At 51.6% G+C, this 15,834-nt stretch overlaps 1 protein-coding gene across 6 annotated transcripts in view; it reads left to right on the forward strand.

The window, feature by feature from the left end:
- Nucleotides 1–15,834, forward strand: part of KANSL1 (KAT8 regulatory NSL complex subunit 1) — a 94,181-nt gene that overhangs the window by 9,849 nt on the left and 68,498 nt on the right. For all 6 annotated transcript variants that reach the window (XM_048046497.2, XM_066981524.1, XM_066981522.1 and 3 more), the window contains exon 2: nt 8,922–10,308. In XM_048046497.2, the coding sequence (XP_047902454.2) occupies nt 9,005–10,308 (1,304 nt within the window). In that variant the 5' untranslated portion in view covers nt 8,922–9,004. The remainder of the gene's footprint in view (nt 1–8,921; nt 10,309–15,834) is intronic.

Genomic DNA, 15,834 nt, shown 5'->3' on the forward strand with positions numbered 1-15,834 from the left:
CTCGGATGACAAAACTGTAGTTTTCCATAAAAACCGGTCGGGCTCCGGGAGGAACTGCAGGGTTTTTTTTTTTTTTTTTTTTTGGTTATTTGTTCGGGCTGACCAGTACGTTTTGCGCTGCTTTGGGCCGTTTCGGTGTTAGCGGTTACATCATGTCATGTGTTGCGTACAGTGTGATTTGTGCCTCTAAAAATAAGGCGAGGTAAAAGCCCCGCTGCTGGGCGCCGGCGAGGACTCGAGGGGGTCCCGCTGCCGGGGGGGGGGCCTGGATCGCTCCGGGGGGGTCCTCCGGGGCGTTACGAGCCCCGCACGGCCCGTCCCGAACGTGGAAAGCGTCTTCCCTTTAAACCACATTTGTCCTTTTTATAGCCTTTGTTTTCATGGAGGAACCTCCGGTTCTCTCCCCCCTGCTTCAGCCTCTTCCTCCTCCCCGACCGCTCGCTGGCGCGCGGGTAAGGGCGGCGCGGCGGAATCGCTTCGAGCCGCGGTTATTTCTTTAATTAAGAAGCCTCAATTAACGAGGGGGGAGACGGAGAAGGGCCGGAGGGAGGTGGGGTAAGCCCCGCGCGCGGCTCCGGCTGTCCGCTGCCGGCCACCGTCGGGGCCGAGCTCGGGGCGGCGTGCTTTTGGCGCGGGAGGGCCGGCTGCGTGCTCCGGCACCGCGCTGCCAGGGTGGCACGGCCACCCCGGGGCTCGGCGCGGGACCCGGCCGCGATAGCGCTGGAGCCGAGCCGTGATGGTTTGGCGACGGGGGATGGCTTGCGTTCCCTCTTCGGAAACGATAAAGCAGCAGATGACCAGGCAGACGCGGCTGGGTTGATTCCTTGCGTTGTGGGTTTTTTTTTTTTTAATTTTTTTTTTTGCAATGCCGAATTCGAGTCTCATCTGCTCTCGGAGCTCATTCGGTAACTGGAGAACTGGTGAAATTCTGACATCACAAAAGCCAGGGGGGAAAGCTGAGCAGTTCTTCGACCAAAGTCACTTCCTTTTGCCCTGTTTATAACTGTTTTTTTTTTTTTGTGTGTGTGTGTGTGTGAGAGCGCAACTGCCATTATCTAATGAACACGCCGAACAAAGAATGTCTCTGGAGTTTCAGCACTCCACCCTCCTCCTGCTCAGGCAGCGAGCGGTGCGTGTCCTCAGGAGCTTCAAAAGGCTTTTCCAGGCAGGGGAGCACTAAACCCATAGCGGGGTGAAGACGCGGCCTGAGGGCAAGGGTAAAGGTTTGGGATGGGGGAGAAAGGATGAGCAGCACGGTGCCCCCACCCCGCCCACGAAACTTCATCTATTTTTCCTCTTCCGATGGGAGGGTCTTAATATTTCTCTGGAACTACTTTTTTTTTTTTTTTTTCTTTGGTGAGTGTAAGTCAGCGATATCCCTGCCCGTCCCCATTTATCAGCAGCCGATTTTGTCTTTCTCGTTTGCTTTTTACTGGGCTGTGTGGGAAACAGGTGGGCCAGCTTAAGCAAAAATGGGAATTTAATTCGGCGGAAGTGGCTCAGTTGGATCACGTAGTGCTGAGGCCAGATAAAATGTGACTTCTGCGCGCGTGTTCGGAGCGGTTATAGTTTCGTTACAAGGAGCTGCTTGGTATCGGGACAGCCGGAACGGCAGGTGATCTGAGGAGCACCGTTTCCGCTGCTGCGTTTTATAAATACCATGTCCCAGCTCAAAACTTCCAGGAATACAATGTCTGTCTGGAATGACAAGCAGAGACTGCTCCAGAATGCCGCTTGCTTTGAGAATCCCTTCCTGCCCTGTAAGTAGCGGTTTAGCCGCATCTTCAAGGATGCAGCTTTCTGTAACGAATAATTTGAGGTGGAAGAAAGGCTTTCTGCTGCTTCTCACTGGGCACGGAGTTGTTGTACCCAAATCTGCGAGAGTCCTGGTGCTGCGGGACTTCGGTAAACACAATTCCATTAAACCCCGCGTGTGTCCCCCCAGCCTGAGTTCAGAGCACTGCTTTTGGAAGAGGGCTGTGGATAAGTTACTGTTCAGGTTTCAAAGAAAGTTAGAAAATAAGAAAAATAAGTCGGTTTCCCCCCCCCCCCCAACCCCCATATTTTCAACTCCTGTTACCAGATGACTGCAGCAGAATGGGATATGCTAATAGGCATGGAGACTTAATTCCAGGGGACAGAGTTTTGAGAGCACGCTGTCTGAATTTAGTGGTGGAGCTGTGCTGTTTATCTAACAGAACGAGGAAAAAGGATAACAATTGCATCTGAAGAGAGGAAATGGGAGTAGCTGTCAGCCTCAACAGGCCACATCTTCATCTGTTACTTAATCTTTGGCTGCAAACTTTTTTTTAGCGGAGAGCCAAGCGTTTAAAAAACCTAGCTATTAAAAAAAAAGTTTAATTGAAATACCTAGTGTGATACGGAGAGCTTTTTTGGACCTTGGAGATGTTAGCGGAAGATGGACCTTAAAGACTTGTCATTTTCAGCTCTGTCAGACCTCACGATTCTCCTCGCTGAAATCTTCCTAACTTCCTGTCGAGGGCTGCAGTGACAGGATACGATGGGAAGGGTTACCAGCGAGCTGCCTTACGCTGAATGAGAAACAGCAAACCGAGTTCAGGCTGCAATCGTGGCCCGTAGAAAGGGACGTGTGCCGTGCGATTGAGCGTCATCTTCCATTCAGTGAGCATCTCTGTTCCGGAGTTCGCGTCGTCTTGGCTTTAGTTGCTGCCGTGGCAGTCCTGGTGGGTTTGTTCTCTCTGCCGTGAGATCTGAGGAGCAATAAAAGCTGAGGTCTGCAGTTAGCTGAGCACACGTATCCGGGGGAGCTCTCGTGAGCTCCGTTCGAAATAAGGTATTTAAACTCGGCGGGAGGCTGGCCCGCCAGATTGCGCAGGGATCGAGTGGTTGGGGATGCTTAATTCTGCTCCTCCGGCCTGTCGCTTCGTGCCGGACACCAGTTACCGTGAGGCTTCTTCTAGTGACAGTCCTTACGCAGTGTTTAAAGCACAGAGGATCAAGGTGGTACCGTTTACAGGGCAGGGGTTTTAAGTTTTGGTAAAAATCCTTGTATGCTTTCGCCCAGAGGTGGTTATAACAGCGCCTCCTGAATGGAAATGTGTCTTTAAACTGAAGAGGCAATTCTGTTTTTTGTTTAACTTGCTCTCTGAGTCCTGAGTTCAGGTTTTCATATTTCCTGGGCAACTTGCCCAGATTATGCGAAAGAAAAACAAAATCTCTCTGATACTGGATGAGGGGGGAGACCTGGATTTAATAATTAAAGCTTGTTTTTTGTCTGTTAGTACTCTGTCAGACTGCTGCTTTCTGCAAATGCCCCACTATTGTTTTTTAAACCATGCTGCTTTATATTTGACTGTAGAAAACAACTTTGCTCTGAAGAGTAACCTAAAAGCGATGGGTATTTTTATCTCCAGATGCTTCATTTACCTGGTGAAGTCATTCTTGCTTAAAATTATTTGATTTTCCATACTTTTGATTAGGGAGATGACAGTTGATTTGGCTTTGTGGATGTTTGGTGTTTTTTTTCTGACATGGCATTGATAAGAACTCCTCTACCTTAAATTACGCAAAGCATAGGGAGTTTTATTTATATCCGGCGAGAACTCAGGCGTAACAGAAAATTGCGCTTGAAGAAGGAGACCTCAGGTTGCTGGTCGAGAAAAGACCCTGCCACTTCTGTGGGCCAGCAAGTGAAAAGCAGCAGCTTCTGTTTTAATCTTGAGGGCTTCTGATTGGAAACAAAGGCTATAAAACTGGAGCTTAGTAATTCTTTCTTCTTTGCTCTAGAGCAGAAGTACAATTCCCTGGGAAGTTCTTAATATGAAAATAGTTATTTTTCCCTGAGTGACTAGGAGCCAGTCTGCTGCGTTAATATGTACGGAAGATACTTACGGATGTGTTTTAAAAATCTTCATTTCTTAACCTTTTTCATTCTTTCTGTAAAAAAAGAAGAGAGGAAAAGGGGCCTGTTTCCCAAATGTAGGTCATTATAAGTGCACAGGCTGCCAAACTGCGTGTGACCACTGGGTTATCGATAACTTCATCGTCCCGTACTTGCCTGTCACGTTTTCTTAATTAAAGCTTTGAGAGTTACTTCTCATGTAAATCTCTCCCTAAATTGGTAAACATCTGTCTGACAACTATAAAACATTGAAGGGTGACACAAAAGGCATGTATGTAGGGGATCTGTTACGCATATTGTATATAACTTCTGGTGGATGCACGTTGTGGATGCGGGAAGTATTTCTAGGCTCGGGGTGTTGGCCTTGTGTCGAGTGCCTGCGTTTTAAGTTGCTCTGCAGGGTTAGGAGCTCAGATGCAGCCTTTCGGCCACGGAATGAGGCGCAAAGGGATTTAATTCTCACCAAGTTTCTTCCGAAAGCTGGTTGTGACCCCGCAGGCTGAGGAGATGCCTGGGCGTGGAGGAGGCGAGGGGGGAAGTGGGAGCTGGCCTGGTGCTCGCTTCCTTCGGGGGCGCTTGGCCTGCGCGGCCTTCGGCTCGTTGGGACCCCCCCTCAGCACCCGGCCTGAGGTGCTGAGCCCCCGTGCGCGGTCCCCGCTGCCAGGACGTGGTGCCGGGGCTGGGGGGTGGTCGCAGCACCAGGCGCGAGGAGGCTTCGCTGCTTTGTTGGCCCTTCGTGCACGCGTTGAGCTCGACTCTGTGTGGGTACCCGTAACCTCTCCTGTCTCCGTTCCTAGCGCAAGGAGTAGGAAAAGGGCATGTCCCGAAGTGGGTTTGGATGAGAGCGTTGGGGGAGGAGATCCGGGGGTGCGAGGGGGCCTCGAAGCCCTCACAGAGAGCAGCCCCGGCCTGCTTTGGCGCGTGATGAAATGAGACGGTGACATTCACACGCAAAATTCCCTCAGTGTGAGGGTTTAAATGGCAACCCGGGGAATTCAGACCTACGGGAGGCGGATGTGAGCGGTGCCAGGGGGAGGCAGACCGCCTGGGGGGCTGGTGGTCTGCGTGGGGTGGCCAAGGCCTGGGGGCAGCCGTGCCCCTGTGGGGGCGGATGGGTGGCGAGGCCTCTGGTCCTTGGAGCCCTCCGGTTCTTCTCGTGAACCCTCCTGCGAGCACAGGTGCTCGGTTTCTCCCCCCTCCCGAAACTCCTGTCACAACTTTTCAGAGAACAAAAACTTAGCGTGTCCGTTTCGGGCTTATATTGTGAGGCGTTGCACAACCTGGTGTGCTTGGAAAGCCAGTTCTCCTTTCAAGGCCTGGTTCTAAAATTGAGTTTCAAAACCAGATGGTCCTGGAGAAGTCGGCGTGCTGAAGGAAGATCGTTTTCGGGGGCATTGTGACCCGACGGCCGCTGCGGAGGGTGGCGTGACTGGCCGCCGTCCTCGTGCTTCTCCTAACATCCCATCGTTTCCTTGGCCTTACTGACGCTTTTCCCTTTGCTCTGATTTTGAAAGGCGGGTAAGAATTTGAATGCGAGCGTAGTTCACGTGGAGCTGTGGCTGGAGCCACCTGACCGAGTCGGCCCAGTGACTTTCCTCCCTCGGTGGCCTTGCTCGCACTCCTCAGGAAGCGAGGGAAGCTGGGCGAGTTACGGTTACCCTGTTTTTAACTGCGTGCTACAGCCTTTCATCTTTCCTCTGTTAATTAACGCTAACTGCTTTGCCAGTGCTCTAGTTTTGAAGTAAAAAATCAAGGATGTGCTTGTGGATTCGGAGCATCGCTTTCAGGCTGGCTGTACATGTCGCCCTTCCAGAAGAAGCTCCTTTTGGGTGTTTTGAAGCAAAATCCGGACCAAGGCATGCGTGAGGGTCGTGCTGTGGCTGCTGAGGGCAGGTGTGGAGTTTGTGCTGCTGCAGGCTCATCGTGGTGATCTTCAGTGTCCGCAACGGGACTTGGAGCGGGCTTCTCTTGTGGGCCATGTTCCTGCCAGCTCCGGTGCTCGGAGTCGCAGGCCCTTGGCGGAGGAAGGCCAAAAAAAGGGACCTGTGGGTGCTGGCGTCGATCTGATGGGTGATAGCGGGTCGGGGAGAACTTGCCAGCGTGGTTCGAGTCCCAGGGGCAGACGAGGTTCAGGCCAGCGGGGTGGGTAGTTCTTAGAATTACTGCCGGAACGCTCCCAGACCCGCTCAGTTCCGCAGGCTGTGTCCGTGTGTCCGTGACCTCTGCTCCTCGTCCCCACGCTCACCTCTGAGGTGCCTACTGCCCTCTCCCCCCGCTCTCGTAGGAAGGAGTTAGAGATGTTGTGGTGGGGCTTTAACAACAAGCAAAGCCTACGAACAGAGCCAAGGGGGAAGCATGTTCACAAACGTTCCTTAGCGCTTCTTCCCAAGGCTGTTCAGAGCAGTAGAGATCTAATTCAGCGTTAGGGAAACCAGCGCTGTCTGGCACGCAGTTTTTAAGGACTTAAATAAAAAGCCATACACCCAATACTTTGGAGGTCATCTTTAAGCTACCAGAACAAAGCCTCATTCTTAAGGGTGTCTTCCCGGGCTTCAGAAGTGTTGAAATGTTGTCCGCCCAACTAAAAGTGAAGGCAGGGAGGGTTGCTCTAGCTTGGGAGGAGGGTTTTCTCTTTAAAGCGAGTTTGCTAACCTGGAGGAAGAGGCAGCATGAAAGTTTTGCTTCCGTTTTCTACTTCTCTTAATGCAACTGAAGTTGATGACATACAAACTTACTCTGAAATGCTTTTCAGCCTTGGTAGACTTAAATGGCTGCAGCGCAGTGTGACCGTGTTCACAGTGAATCATTGCGCTCCGCACCAAGCGTGGATTTTTCTGCCCTTTTGCGGTAAGGGTGTTCACAAAGCTGCTCTCACTGCCTTGTGATGTTACGGTGGCAGTCGTGGTGAAAAGCGCTGATCCAGAGCCTCCCTTTGTAGGGCAGACCAGCGTGATCCTGCAGAAGTGGCAGCTGCTCTAGGAGCAGTCCCTCCTGGTGTACGCATCTGGTTGGAGGTCTTGGTAGGAGGCTGGAGTGGGGGAAGTCCTTTATTCTGGCACTCTTCCTCCCTCCTCTCCCAAGGGCATCTTAGCTACAAGTGGAAAGTTCCCTGCAGGTTCCTTTTTTTTTTTTGTTTCTGCCCCAAAGAGTCGTCGTCATTATTTATGGACCCAAATGATGACTTAAAAACTATTCTCAGTGTGATGTACATTAAATCTGTAGGCGTGCAGCGTACTTTCTTTTCAGTGAGGACAAAGTATAGTTGATTACAAAAGAGGCAAAGTTCTGTCAGCAGGGGACTTCTGAAGTCTGAACTCATCCCTGGTAGCTCTGTGCTCGTTTTTTAATCAGTTCCCCCATGAGCGTGTCCTTTTTCCCTGTTGTCTTCCTCTGTGCCACCTTTCTGCAGGCTGGGCAAGCATGGGCGGGACTGGAGGTGGTCTGAGTTGTGGACCTGGCGAGAATCTTACTGATACGATTGGAAAAGGTTTCATCTCTACTGGTCTTACATGCTGCCAGAAACCAGCACTTAGCGGTGCTCTGTTTGTTTTATTTTTGGCAAGTAGAGCCCTGACCTGCATGGGGGAGAGCTGGGATTGCTCTCGGGTTGCTCCTGGTCTGACCTGAGCGCCCCGCTCGATTCCCAGTTGGAGAAGGAAGTTGAGATGCTCATCTCTGGGTGCTTGAAGGTCCACGAGGAGGAGGGCAGAGCTCCGAGAGCAGACACGAGTGGGAATTAAACACGGTTCTGTAGGTTGCCTTAGGTGCTTAGTCTGACACGGGGGAGCAACCTCGGTGCGGCTGAACAAGGCCCAAACCGAAACTGCCTGCTGAATTTTGCTCGTTCAACGTCTTCAAACTTCTTACAGGATAAGTGAGGACTATCTAATGGTATATTAATTTGGTCATTGGGGTGTGTTAATGAACAGCTACAACAAGCTTATGCAAATTTATGTGAAATTAGAGGATTGGCATATCAGGCAAGACATCAGGGCGATTTCTTATTATTAACTTGACATTGAAATAGCTTGTGAAGGTACTGCACAACTTCTGCAGCACAAGGAGAGTAAAGTGTCTTGTACTGTTAGCACAGCCTGTCCTGTGGGCTGTGTGAAGGCAGTTCGAACAGAAAAAAAAGGCATTAAAATTGCTGATGCTTAATGGTAAAGAAAATAGGTAAATTTTTAGAAACTTGACATCTGGAGGGGAAGAAAAGGCTGCAGTAGATATGAATGAAATGCCTTTGGTTATTTTTCTTGTTTGATCTAGTTGAGTTAAGCCAGCGGCTTGCTATTACGGTCAGTATAGAAGTGCTCCGTCATGGCGCGTGTGAGTTAATCTTTATCCATGTTTTTGAAAGAGAAGTGGAAACAGCCAACGCTGGAAATCACCTGGCTTATTTGGAAATGAGCTTCTGGGAAAGTAGCTTTCACGCACACCAGGGAACCGGCTTCCTTGAAGTCCAGGGCTTTCTTTCAGGGAAGCGATGGGGTTCCCAGCCCATGTGGGATTGCGGGGTTTCTTTAGCTACTGGGATTTGGAGCATATGGAGGTTTTTTTTCCCCTCGGGCCCTGTCTCTGTTGCATGTTCCAGTTCTACATTGTCACTTCTTACACCTGAATTGGCAGTAGAAGTAGTGGAAAGCGTTTTATAGGCTTAGCTCAGGGACTTTCAAGATAAAGTTGGCGAGCTGGTGGCACTGAGCAACGGGCTGTGGGTACGCAGAGCCAAACCTTTCATAAAGGCCTGGAAGGATGCGGGTGTGCTCGGTGGATGGTCTGAAAGATGAGGGCAATAGTTAGAGGCGCCAGCTCTGGAAGATTCTAGGGGCCAGCTCACGTGTTGCTGCTTCTGTCCTAACCCTCCTGGCGCCTGGGTGGCTCCGCTCGGCACGAGGCTGATGGTGGCAAGGGGAGGATGGCGTGCCCGTGGCTTTTACCGGAGCGTCGAGTCAATACCCCTGGTTGCTGTCGTCTTGCTTATTGCATTTTGTGTAAGTGCAATGCCTCACTTTCTCCTTTTCCTTCTCTTCTGCAGGCTGTCCTCAGGAGAGGCAGTGGGAGGCAGTGGAGCTGGCCTCGGCACCGGGAGAGGCTGGACTTCCCGTCTCTCTGTGCTGAATGGCTGCGATGGCGCCCGCTCTCACTGACGCAGCAGCTGAAGCTCACCACATCCGATTCAAGCTGGCTCCCCCGTCCTCCACCTTGTCGCCTGGCAGTGCCGAGAGCAACGGCAACGCCAACAACATCCTCCTGGCTGCCAACGGCACCAAAAGGAAAGCCATTGCTCCGGAGGATCCCAGTTTAGATTTCCGAAACAACCCTACGAAGGAAGAGCTGGGCAAGCTGCAGCCGCTGGTGGCCTCTTACCTCTGCTCGGATGTAACATCTGTTTCTTCAAAAGAGCCTCTGAAGCTGCAAGGAGTCTTCAACAAGCAGACAGTCCTTAAATCTCACTCTCTATTATCTCAGTCCTTCTTGAAAACAAGTGATCTGTTGGGGAGGCAACCGGTGTTGGAATTTACTTTGGAGAATCTAAAAACAATGAGTACTAATAGCCAGCCACCTCTCCCGCAAGCGCCTGTAAACGGCTTGGCCAAGAAATTGGCCAAAAGTACCAATTCAGACCATGAAAATTCTAGTGCTCTGAATGGTGGGAAGTGTGCTCCTCCTGCTGCTGCCCTCCAGGGCGTTGACTATAACGCAGGGGGTTCCGAATTAGCGGATTTGAAGACCGGGTTGACCAATTGCACTCTTCCACATAGAAGCCTTGATGCAGAGCACACGACTCCGTTTAGCAATAATAGCACTGCAAACAAATCTTCCCTTAATTCCATGGAGCAGCAGCGGGTGCTCGAGGGTGGCAGTGGAGAGCCCAGGTTGCCTGGTGCTGCTGGTCACTCGGACTTCGGGAGCGGTAAGTCGGAGGAGCAGAAGCCTTCTCTGTTGGCCAGTCACCACAGTGCTCTTGACTCCGAGATGAGGACGAGGGCATTGCTGCGACGGCAGGCAGACATCGAGAGCCGGGCTCGCAGGCTGCAGAAACGCTTGCAAGTGGTGCAGGCGAAGCAGGTGGAGAGACACATCCAGCAGCAGTTGGGTGGCTTCTTGGAGAAAACTCTGAGCAAGCTTCCAACTTTGGACCCCCTGAGGCATCGGAGCCAGTTGATGTTGACCAGAAAAGCAGAAGCAGCTTTGAGGAAAGCTGCGAGCGAGACAGTTACTTCAGAAGGCCTAAGCAGCTTCTTGAAGAGCGATTCGATATCGGAAGAACTGGAGAGATTCACGGCCAGTGGTATGGCCAACCTGAGATCCAGCGAACAAGCGTTTGACTCGGATGTCACTGACAGCAGCTCGGGAGGAGAGTCTGACGTTGAAGAGGAGGAACTGACCAAAGCAGACCCAGAACAACCCCACGTACCGCTGTAAGTAGCAGTCGTGCTTTGTCTTACCGCTGGTAGGGGGGAGAGCAAGGGGAAAGGTGGCAGATGGAGGATCTGGATTTTTTAGGAACGCCTTTCTCTTCTGATGGGCTTAGATCAAAGAAATAATTGTTAAAAACTAGTGTGGTGTGATCTGTGGCACGCTTCCTAGTTCAGGCAGCGCAGGGAGCACTGAAGTTAAAATCCTCCATGCGTTCAGTAGTCGTCGGTGTTCCTTCAGAGCAGCAAGTCCTGGAAATAGTGCCTGGCTGGAGCAGCTCAGGCATGCTGCAGATACGAACTCGAAATACTATAAGCAGTTCTCTCCACTGTCTTGCTTATGTGTTGGCCCTGTCCCCTGAAATGAAATATTTGTCTTTTTACAATGGGGATCTTTGTTGTAAACCAGTTATGTAAAGTAAGGCCAGTCTGAATCTTCACTGACTGCAGAGTGGTGATGTGTTTTTTATTTAATTTTTATTTTTTTGGTTAAGCTGCCTGGGGGTAAAAAAAAAAATCTCTTAAAGGATTTGGGCTGAGTGGCGGTGGAAGTGTGAAGTGAGCGTGTCGTCTTCCTTAATCTCTGGGAAGTCAGTGTTGGGAATTTTCTTATTATTTGTGATGAGTTGCATTAGATGATGACAGCAGCTAATAGGTTGTTAACTGGATCCTGTTTGCCAAAGTATTAGCTGTCAACTTGTGTGTGGAGGAGGAAAACCCGCATCAAGGAAAAAGGTCTTGAGACAGGTCAAGGAACAAGGGAAACTTTTCTTCCAAAGAAAAGCGTTTGTCCTAGGAACGCTTATCGGAGTAGTTTTGAACAAATCTCTTAAAAGGCCGTGTTGTGTGTTTGGGCTGCGTAAAACGTTGCTTGCCTCAGCAGATCTGTTCCATCCTGGTTGAACCTCAGGCTGAAGCTCTGCGCTGCCACGGTGGTCCTCCCTGGCTGGGGACGTTGTTGGCGTACCTGCGCTATTCTGGGTTTGCGCAGATAGCCGGGGAGAAATAGCTGAATGTATTTTGATGCCTGTTGTCCAAAGTCATGTTTATGGCCGGACAAGTACCGTGACATAAATTTCACTGAACTAGGCAGGTGGACACGGACAGCGTGCGTACTTGGTACCTTGGAGTGTCCTCCAGAAAACATGCTCACGTGATAAGAGCTAATAAACATCCATATTGCAGCTCTCAAGCATTAAACTCCAGCTGAATTTCACATTGTTTTCTGGGATGTTAGTGTAAGATGAATTTCTGCATGTGAAGTTTTAAACTCTAGATGATTTCGGCACGAAGGTAGCAGCTGAGCGTGTGATCTGTGCTGGCTGGGCACAGGCTTTCAGCCCTGGTGCTGGTAGCAAAGAGTTGAGTAACTTTACTCCTGTTTTATAACATTGTCAAACTTGCTCTGTTGGGATTAGTAGTGAAATCGAATTCCTAAGTATTGTAGCTCTTATTGGAGGCGGCACTTGACAATATTGTCTGTCCAAACTAATATTAAATTTTCCATATTGCGGGTTTCGTAGATTCTCGTGTCGTCTAGCAAAGCGAAATCTCTTTGCCGCTCGTCGTAATCCCAAGAGGAAGTGCGGTATTCAGAGACACGATGCGTGAAATTCTTCGCTGACTTTTCTGCCCTTTACGTTAGTCATGCCTTTACGTTCCCCGGCCTCCCGAGTACTCTTTAAAAGCCAAGGGTTTTTAAAGCCAATAAAAAGAATGATCCTTCTTGTTGTCCGCCGTTTCAGAAGCTGGTGTGTACGCATACTGGCATCTAGGCCAGGCCCACCAAGCCTAGTTTAAAGTTTATGCCTGTGGGTATTTCGTAATTGCTCTTTCCACCATCGACTGTCCTGTTGGCATGAGCACTTTGACGTTGGGTCTCATGAGCTCTGGTGCTGTTGAGGCTGAATGCGCATTTGTGCTCGTTACCGAAACTCCCGGAGTCAACCTCAAGAGCTGGTGCGCGCAGCGAGCGCAGCTAAATGCCGTCCGTGAGCAGCGCGGCGAGCAGGAAGAGGAAGAGCTGCCTTTTCCACTGGGAAGCCGCCTTGGGCCAGCTGCTTGTACAGAAGCATTGTTCTGTGTTTGTGCGAGCGCAGAAGGGCAGAGGCTTGTTGCAGGCTCGCTCAAGTATGGCTGGGTTTTGCTGCTTGAAGAATTTATTTACTGGGGGGGAAGGCTTTTACTATATTTATTCATAATTTCAGTAGCGAGACGGAGTGTGTTAATGAGTGCGAAAACTTTGCCTGATCCCCCAGCCAGGTTCCCGTGGTTATGTATTGTTTCTGGCCGCTCCTTCCTTCCCCCAAGGACTCGCTCACTGGCTTCTCGCTCTCCGGCGAGAGTGACTCTTCAAATTCTGCGTCTCGTGGCTGGCTGGCAGTAAGTGGCCGTGTCGCCGACCGCCTCTGGGACTGAAGTAGAAGCATGCGAAAGAAACAAAGACCTGTTTACATCATGCTTAGATAAGAGCTGACCTTTGAGTTTTTCTGGCGTGGTGGCATTCCAGAATCAGTATCTGGTCAAGGACAGACTTGAAGCATTCGCGCTGCTCAGGCCCGCCTGGTCTTGGCTACAGAGGCAGCGTCTCCCCGGGGAATCGCGTCTTCCCGTAGCAGTAGGCATGCGTCAGGACCTTGGTAGGTCCTCCTAAAGCGTCCTGCGCCTGCTGCCCGGGAAGGCGCTGCCATTCGAGCAGATAACCAGGCCAGCGTGTAATGCATAAACAAAGCAGGGAGGTATTCGTTACACCTTCTTTTTTGGGAAGCCCTGCCAGCTATGGGCTTGGTTTAATAAGCCGCTCTTGACTCCCATGCGGCTAACGCGGAACGAAGTGCGCTCGGGCTGGGCTGGCTCTCGGTGCCCGCCTGTAGACTTGCGTGGATCAAGGCCCACCAGGCTGCGTTCATTTGTGCTCAGATTTAACGAGAAGCAACGATTTGCTTCACAGCTAAGAGCCTCGGAGGTGTCGCTTCAGAAGCGTGCTTGGTGGCGGGGCTGGGAGCAGCGGGCGCTGTGCCTCCGCTTCGTGATGGCCAGGTTGGAGCCTCCCCTGTCGACAACTGCTCTGATATTTGACCGTAGGCAGCAGCCTCCTGCCTCTCTGAAACCCGCGGGGCTTTGAAAGGGCCCAAACTGCTGTCGGTGTGATAGGATCGGGGGCTGCTGATTGTGAAAGGTGCCTTGGAGCCCGGCGCACGGATCCCTCCCGGTGCTGGAGGGCTGCTGGTGGGGGCTCTGGCTTGTGCAATCGAGTGAGGGCTTAGGGAGTTACCCAGGCACTGGTATTTCTGTGGCCCCGTGCTAATGGCTGTAAAAGTGGGAAATGTTTCACGTGCACATGTATCTGTAGGAGCTGCCTTCCTCAGTCTGGCTGGTTTCTTTGCCTTGCGTTTGGCTGTGGAGCGGCTTCCTCGGGAGCCGACGGCTATTTCTGGCTGATGAGTTACCTGCGCCGAGCAGCGATGCGGTCATCAGCCGGGAAGTGATGCGGGAGTTAGCCTCCGCTCCCCAGCTGCGGTCTGAGAATCACGGGACCTTTCTGAAAAGGTACTGGAAACACATATTTAATGGGAACTTGGCTTTTTTTGGTTCCGATTTCTTACCTGGAGCGTCCGCTGAGAGCCAAGCCAAGTTTTAGGGACTGACTTCTCACGCCACCTCCTCCAAGGGCCAGGCAGTGCCGTGCCTTCGGTCGGGGCTGTTCCGACGCCTCTGGCCGCGATGCCGTAGCACGCTTTGTAATTATCCCGTTTACTGGTGGGAAATCCGAGCACCTTCTGCACTGCAGTGTTGCAGTGAATCATTCCCCAGCCTGGGAGCTTGTGTGCTGGCTCCTCCCTGTGCTGCGTCGCGTCACGCTGCCTGCGTCTCGGGATTGCTGGACCCGGAGTAGTAATGAAGGTTTTTCGCTAATAAATGCTTTTGTCAGCACTGATTTCAAAGCCCCGTGTTGGAGAGGAATGCTCGTGGCGCCCGCGTTAGGGGTTGTTCGAGGGGCAGGTGCAGGCGGTGCATCAGTGGACTGAGGAATTAGAATTTAGAAATTTGGATTTTTCTCCCTTGATTTTATGTTTCAAGTGAGGGTGCAAGAAGGTAGCCTCGAGGGCTATGAAGTAACATTTCTCATGTCAGTGACTTCACGGAGCAGCAATTCAGGCGGCCGATCCCCCACTGCAGAGACCAAGGACGCTTTTCCTACTGGTCTCCAACGTGTTTCACTTGCTCTGATCCATGCAGAGCAATCACAAAACTCTCTCTCTCCTCTTTATGATTTTTTTCAGTTACCTGCTCGTGTTTTTGTGGTGTTTTTCTTGTTCTTGACTTCACTGTGTTCGTAGGTACGGACTGCAGCACAGTTCCTGACCTTCTGGTTCTCAGCAGCTTATGAACATCTGTATATATCACACCCGAATTGCTCGTAACCCGCCTGCTGCTGGTCAAGGGTGCTGCCCCTCAAACGTCTTTCGCTTGGGAAGGGAGCGAAAGAGCAAATTCTGAGCACGTGCTTGCCTTGCATGTGAAAGCAGAATAGCAGGGAGCAGCTCATTGTTCGAAAATGCTTAATCAGGTATCCCCAGTAAGTAGGACACCGCGCGAGTCCCTCTTGCTTTTAAGAAAAGAGGGCAAATGAAATGCTTGAAAAAGATCTTAAGGAAAAGGAGTCTGTTACTGCTGCTAGAAACATGGTCAGAGTGCGCCGTGTAGAGGTGCAGAAGATGCCCGGTGAGCTGCTCCGGGCTTTTTGCTCGAGCCTGGCCCCCGCGCAGACCTCCCTGGAGTACACACGGGAGGTCGGGTGTCCTACCAGGTACTCGCGTTGCCATCTGCAGAGCTCCGTTAAGGTCGCGTTGGCTCTCACCCTACAACGAGTTTGTTTAAAGCCGTCTCCCTGGGCTGGAGTCGCGGTTGTGTCAGGGGGGTCCCAGCCAGGAGGGTACCGGCGCTCCGTGCGGGGTCACCCCAGCGAACAGTAGTGGTGCTGTGCTGCGGGAAAACGTTCACACCCAGGCGGCTGAGTGCCGACGGAGCTGCTGCTTCCAGAGGTTGCGCTGCCGCCGCCTGCTCTACAAACCCTCGTCTGCTTCTCCCATGGGTGCTTGCCCTGGGTTCTGCTGGGTGGCTGCGCGGAGCAGCAGCGCGTGGGTGCAAATCACCCGTCTGCTACATCACCCGTCTCCTTCAGCTCTTTTCCCCTTGCTGGGTCGCGTCTTCTCTGCCTGTTTTTAGGCTTTAGGGCTGGGCCGGGCTTGTGTTTGAAGGGTAACGTGGAGGGCTGGGAATGATTTGGGGTCTGGCGCTACATGGAAGTCACACCTTGTCCCTACAGCCCTGCCCCAGTGGGGCAGCCAGGAGGAACGGGCTCTCGCTCGGGTATTTTAGGACTTGCGGGTGATGCTTTGGATGGGTTTGGATAAATAATTACTTTCCTTTTAATTGGGAAAAGTTGGTCACAGCATCCGAAAAGCAGAAAGATGTCTGTGAAGGTGAACTGGTGTTTCGGGACGGGTGCGGTAGCTTGCCTGCTTC

The sequence above is a fragment of the Anser cygnoides genome, chromosome 22 (genome assembly GCF_040182565.1).
Source record: "Anser cygnoides isolate HZ-2024a breed goose chromosome 22, Taihu_goose_T2T_genome, whole genome shotgun sequence".
Taxonomy (NCBI): Eukaryota; Metazoa; Chordata; class Aves; order Anseriformes; family Anatidae; genus Anser; species Anser cygnoides.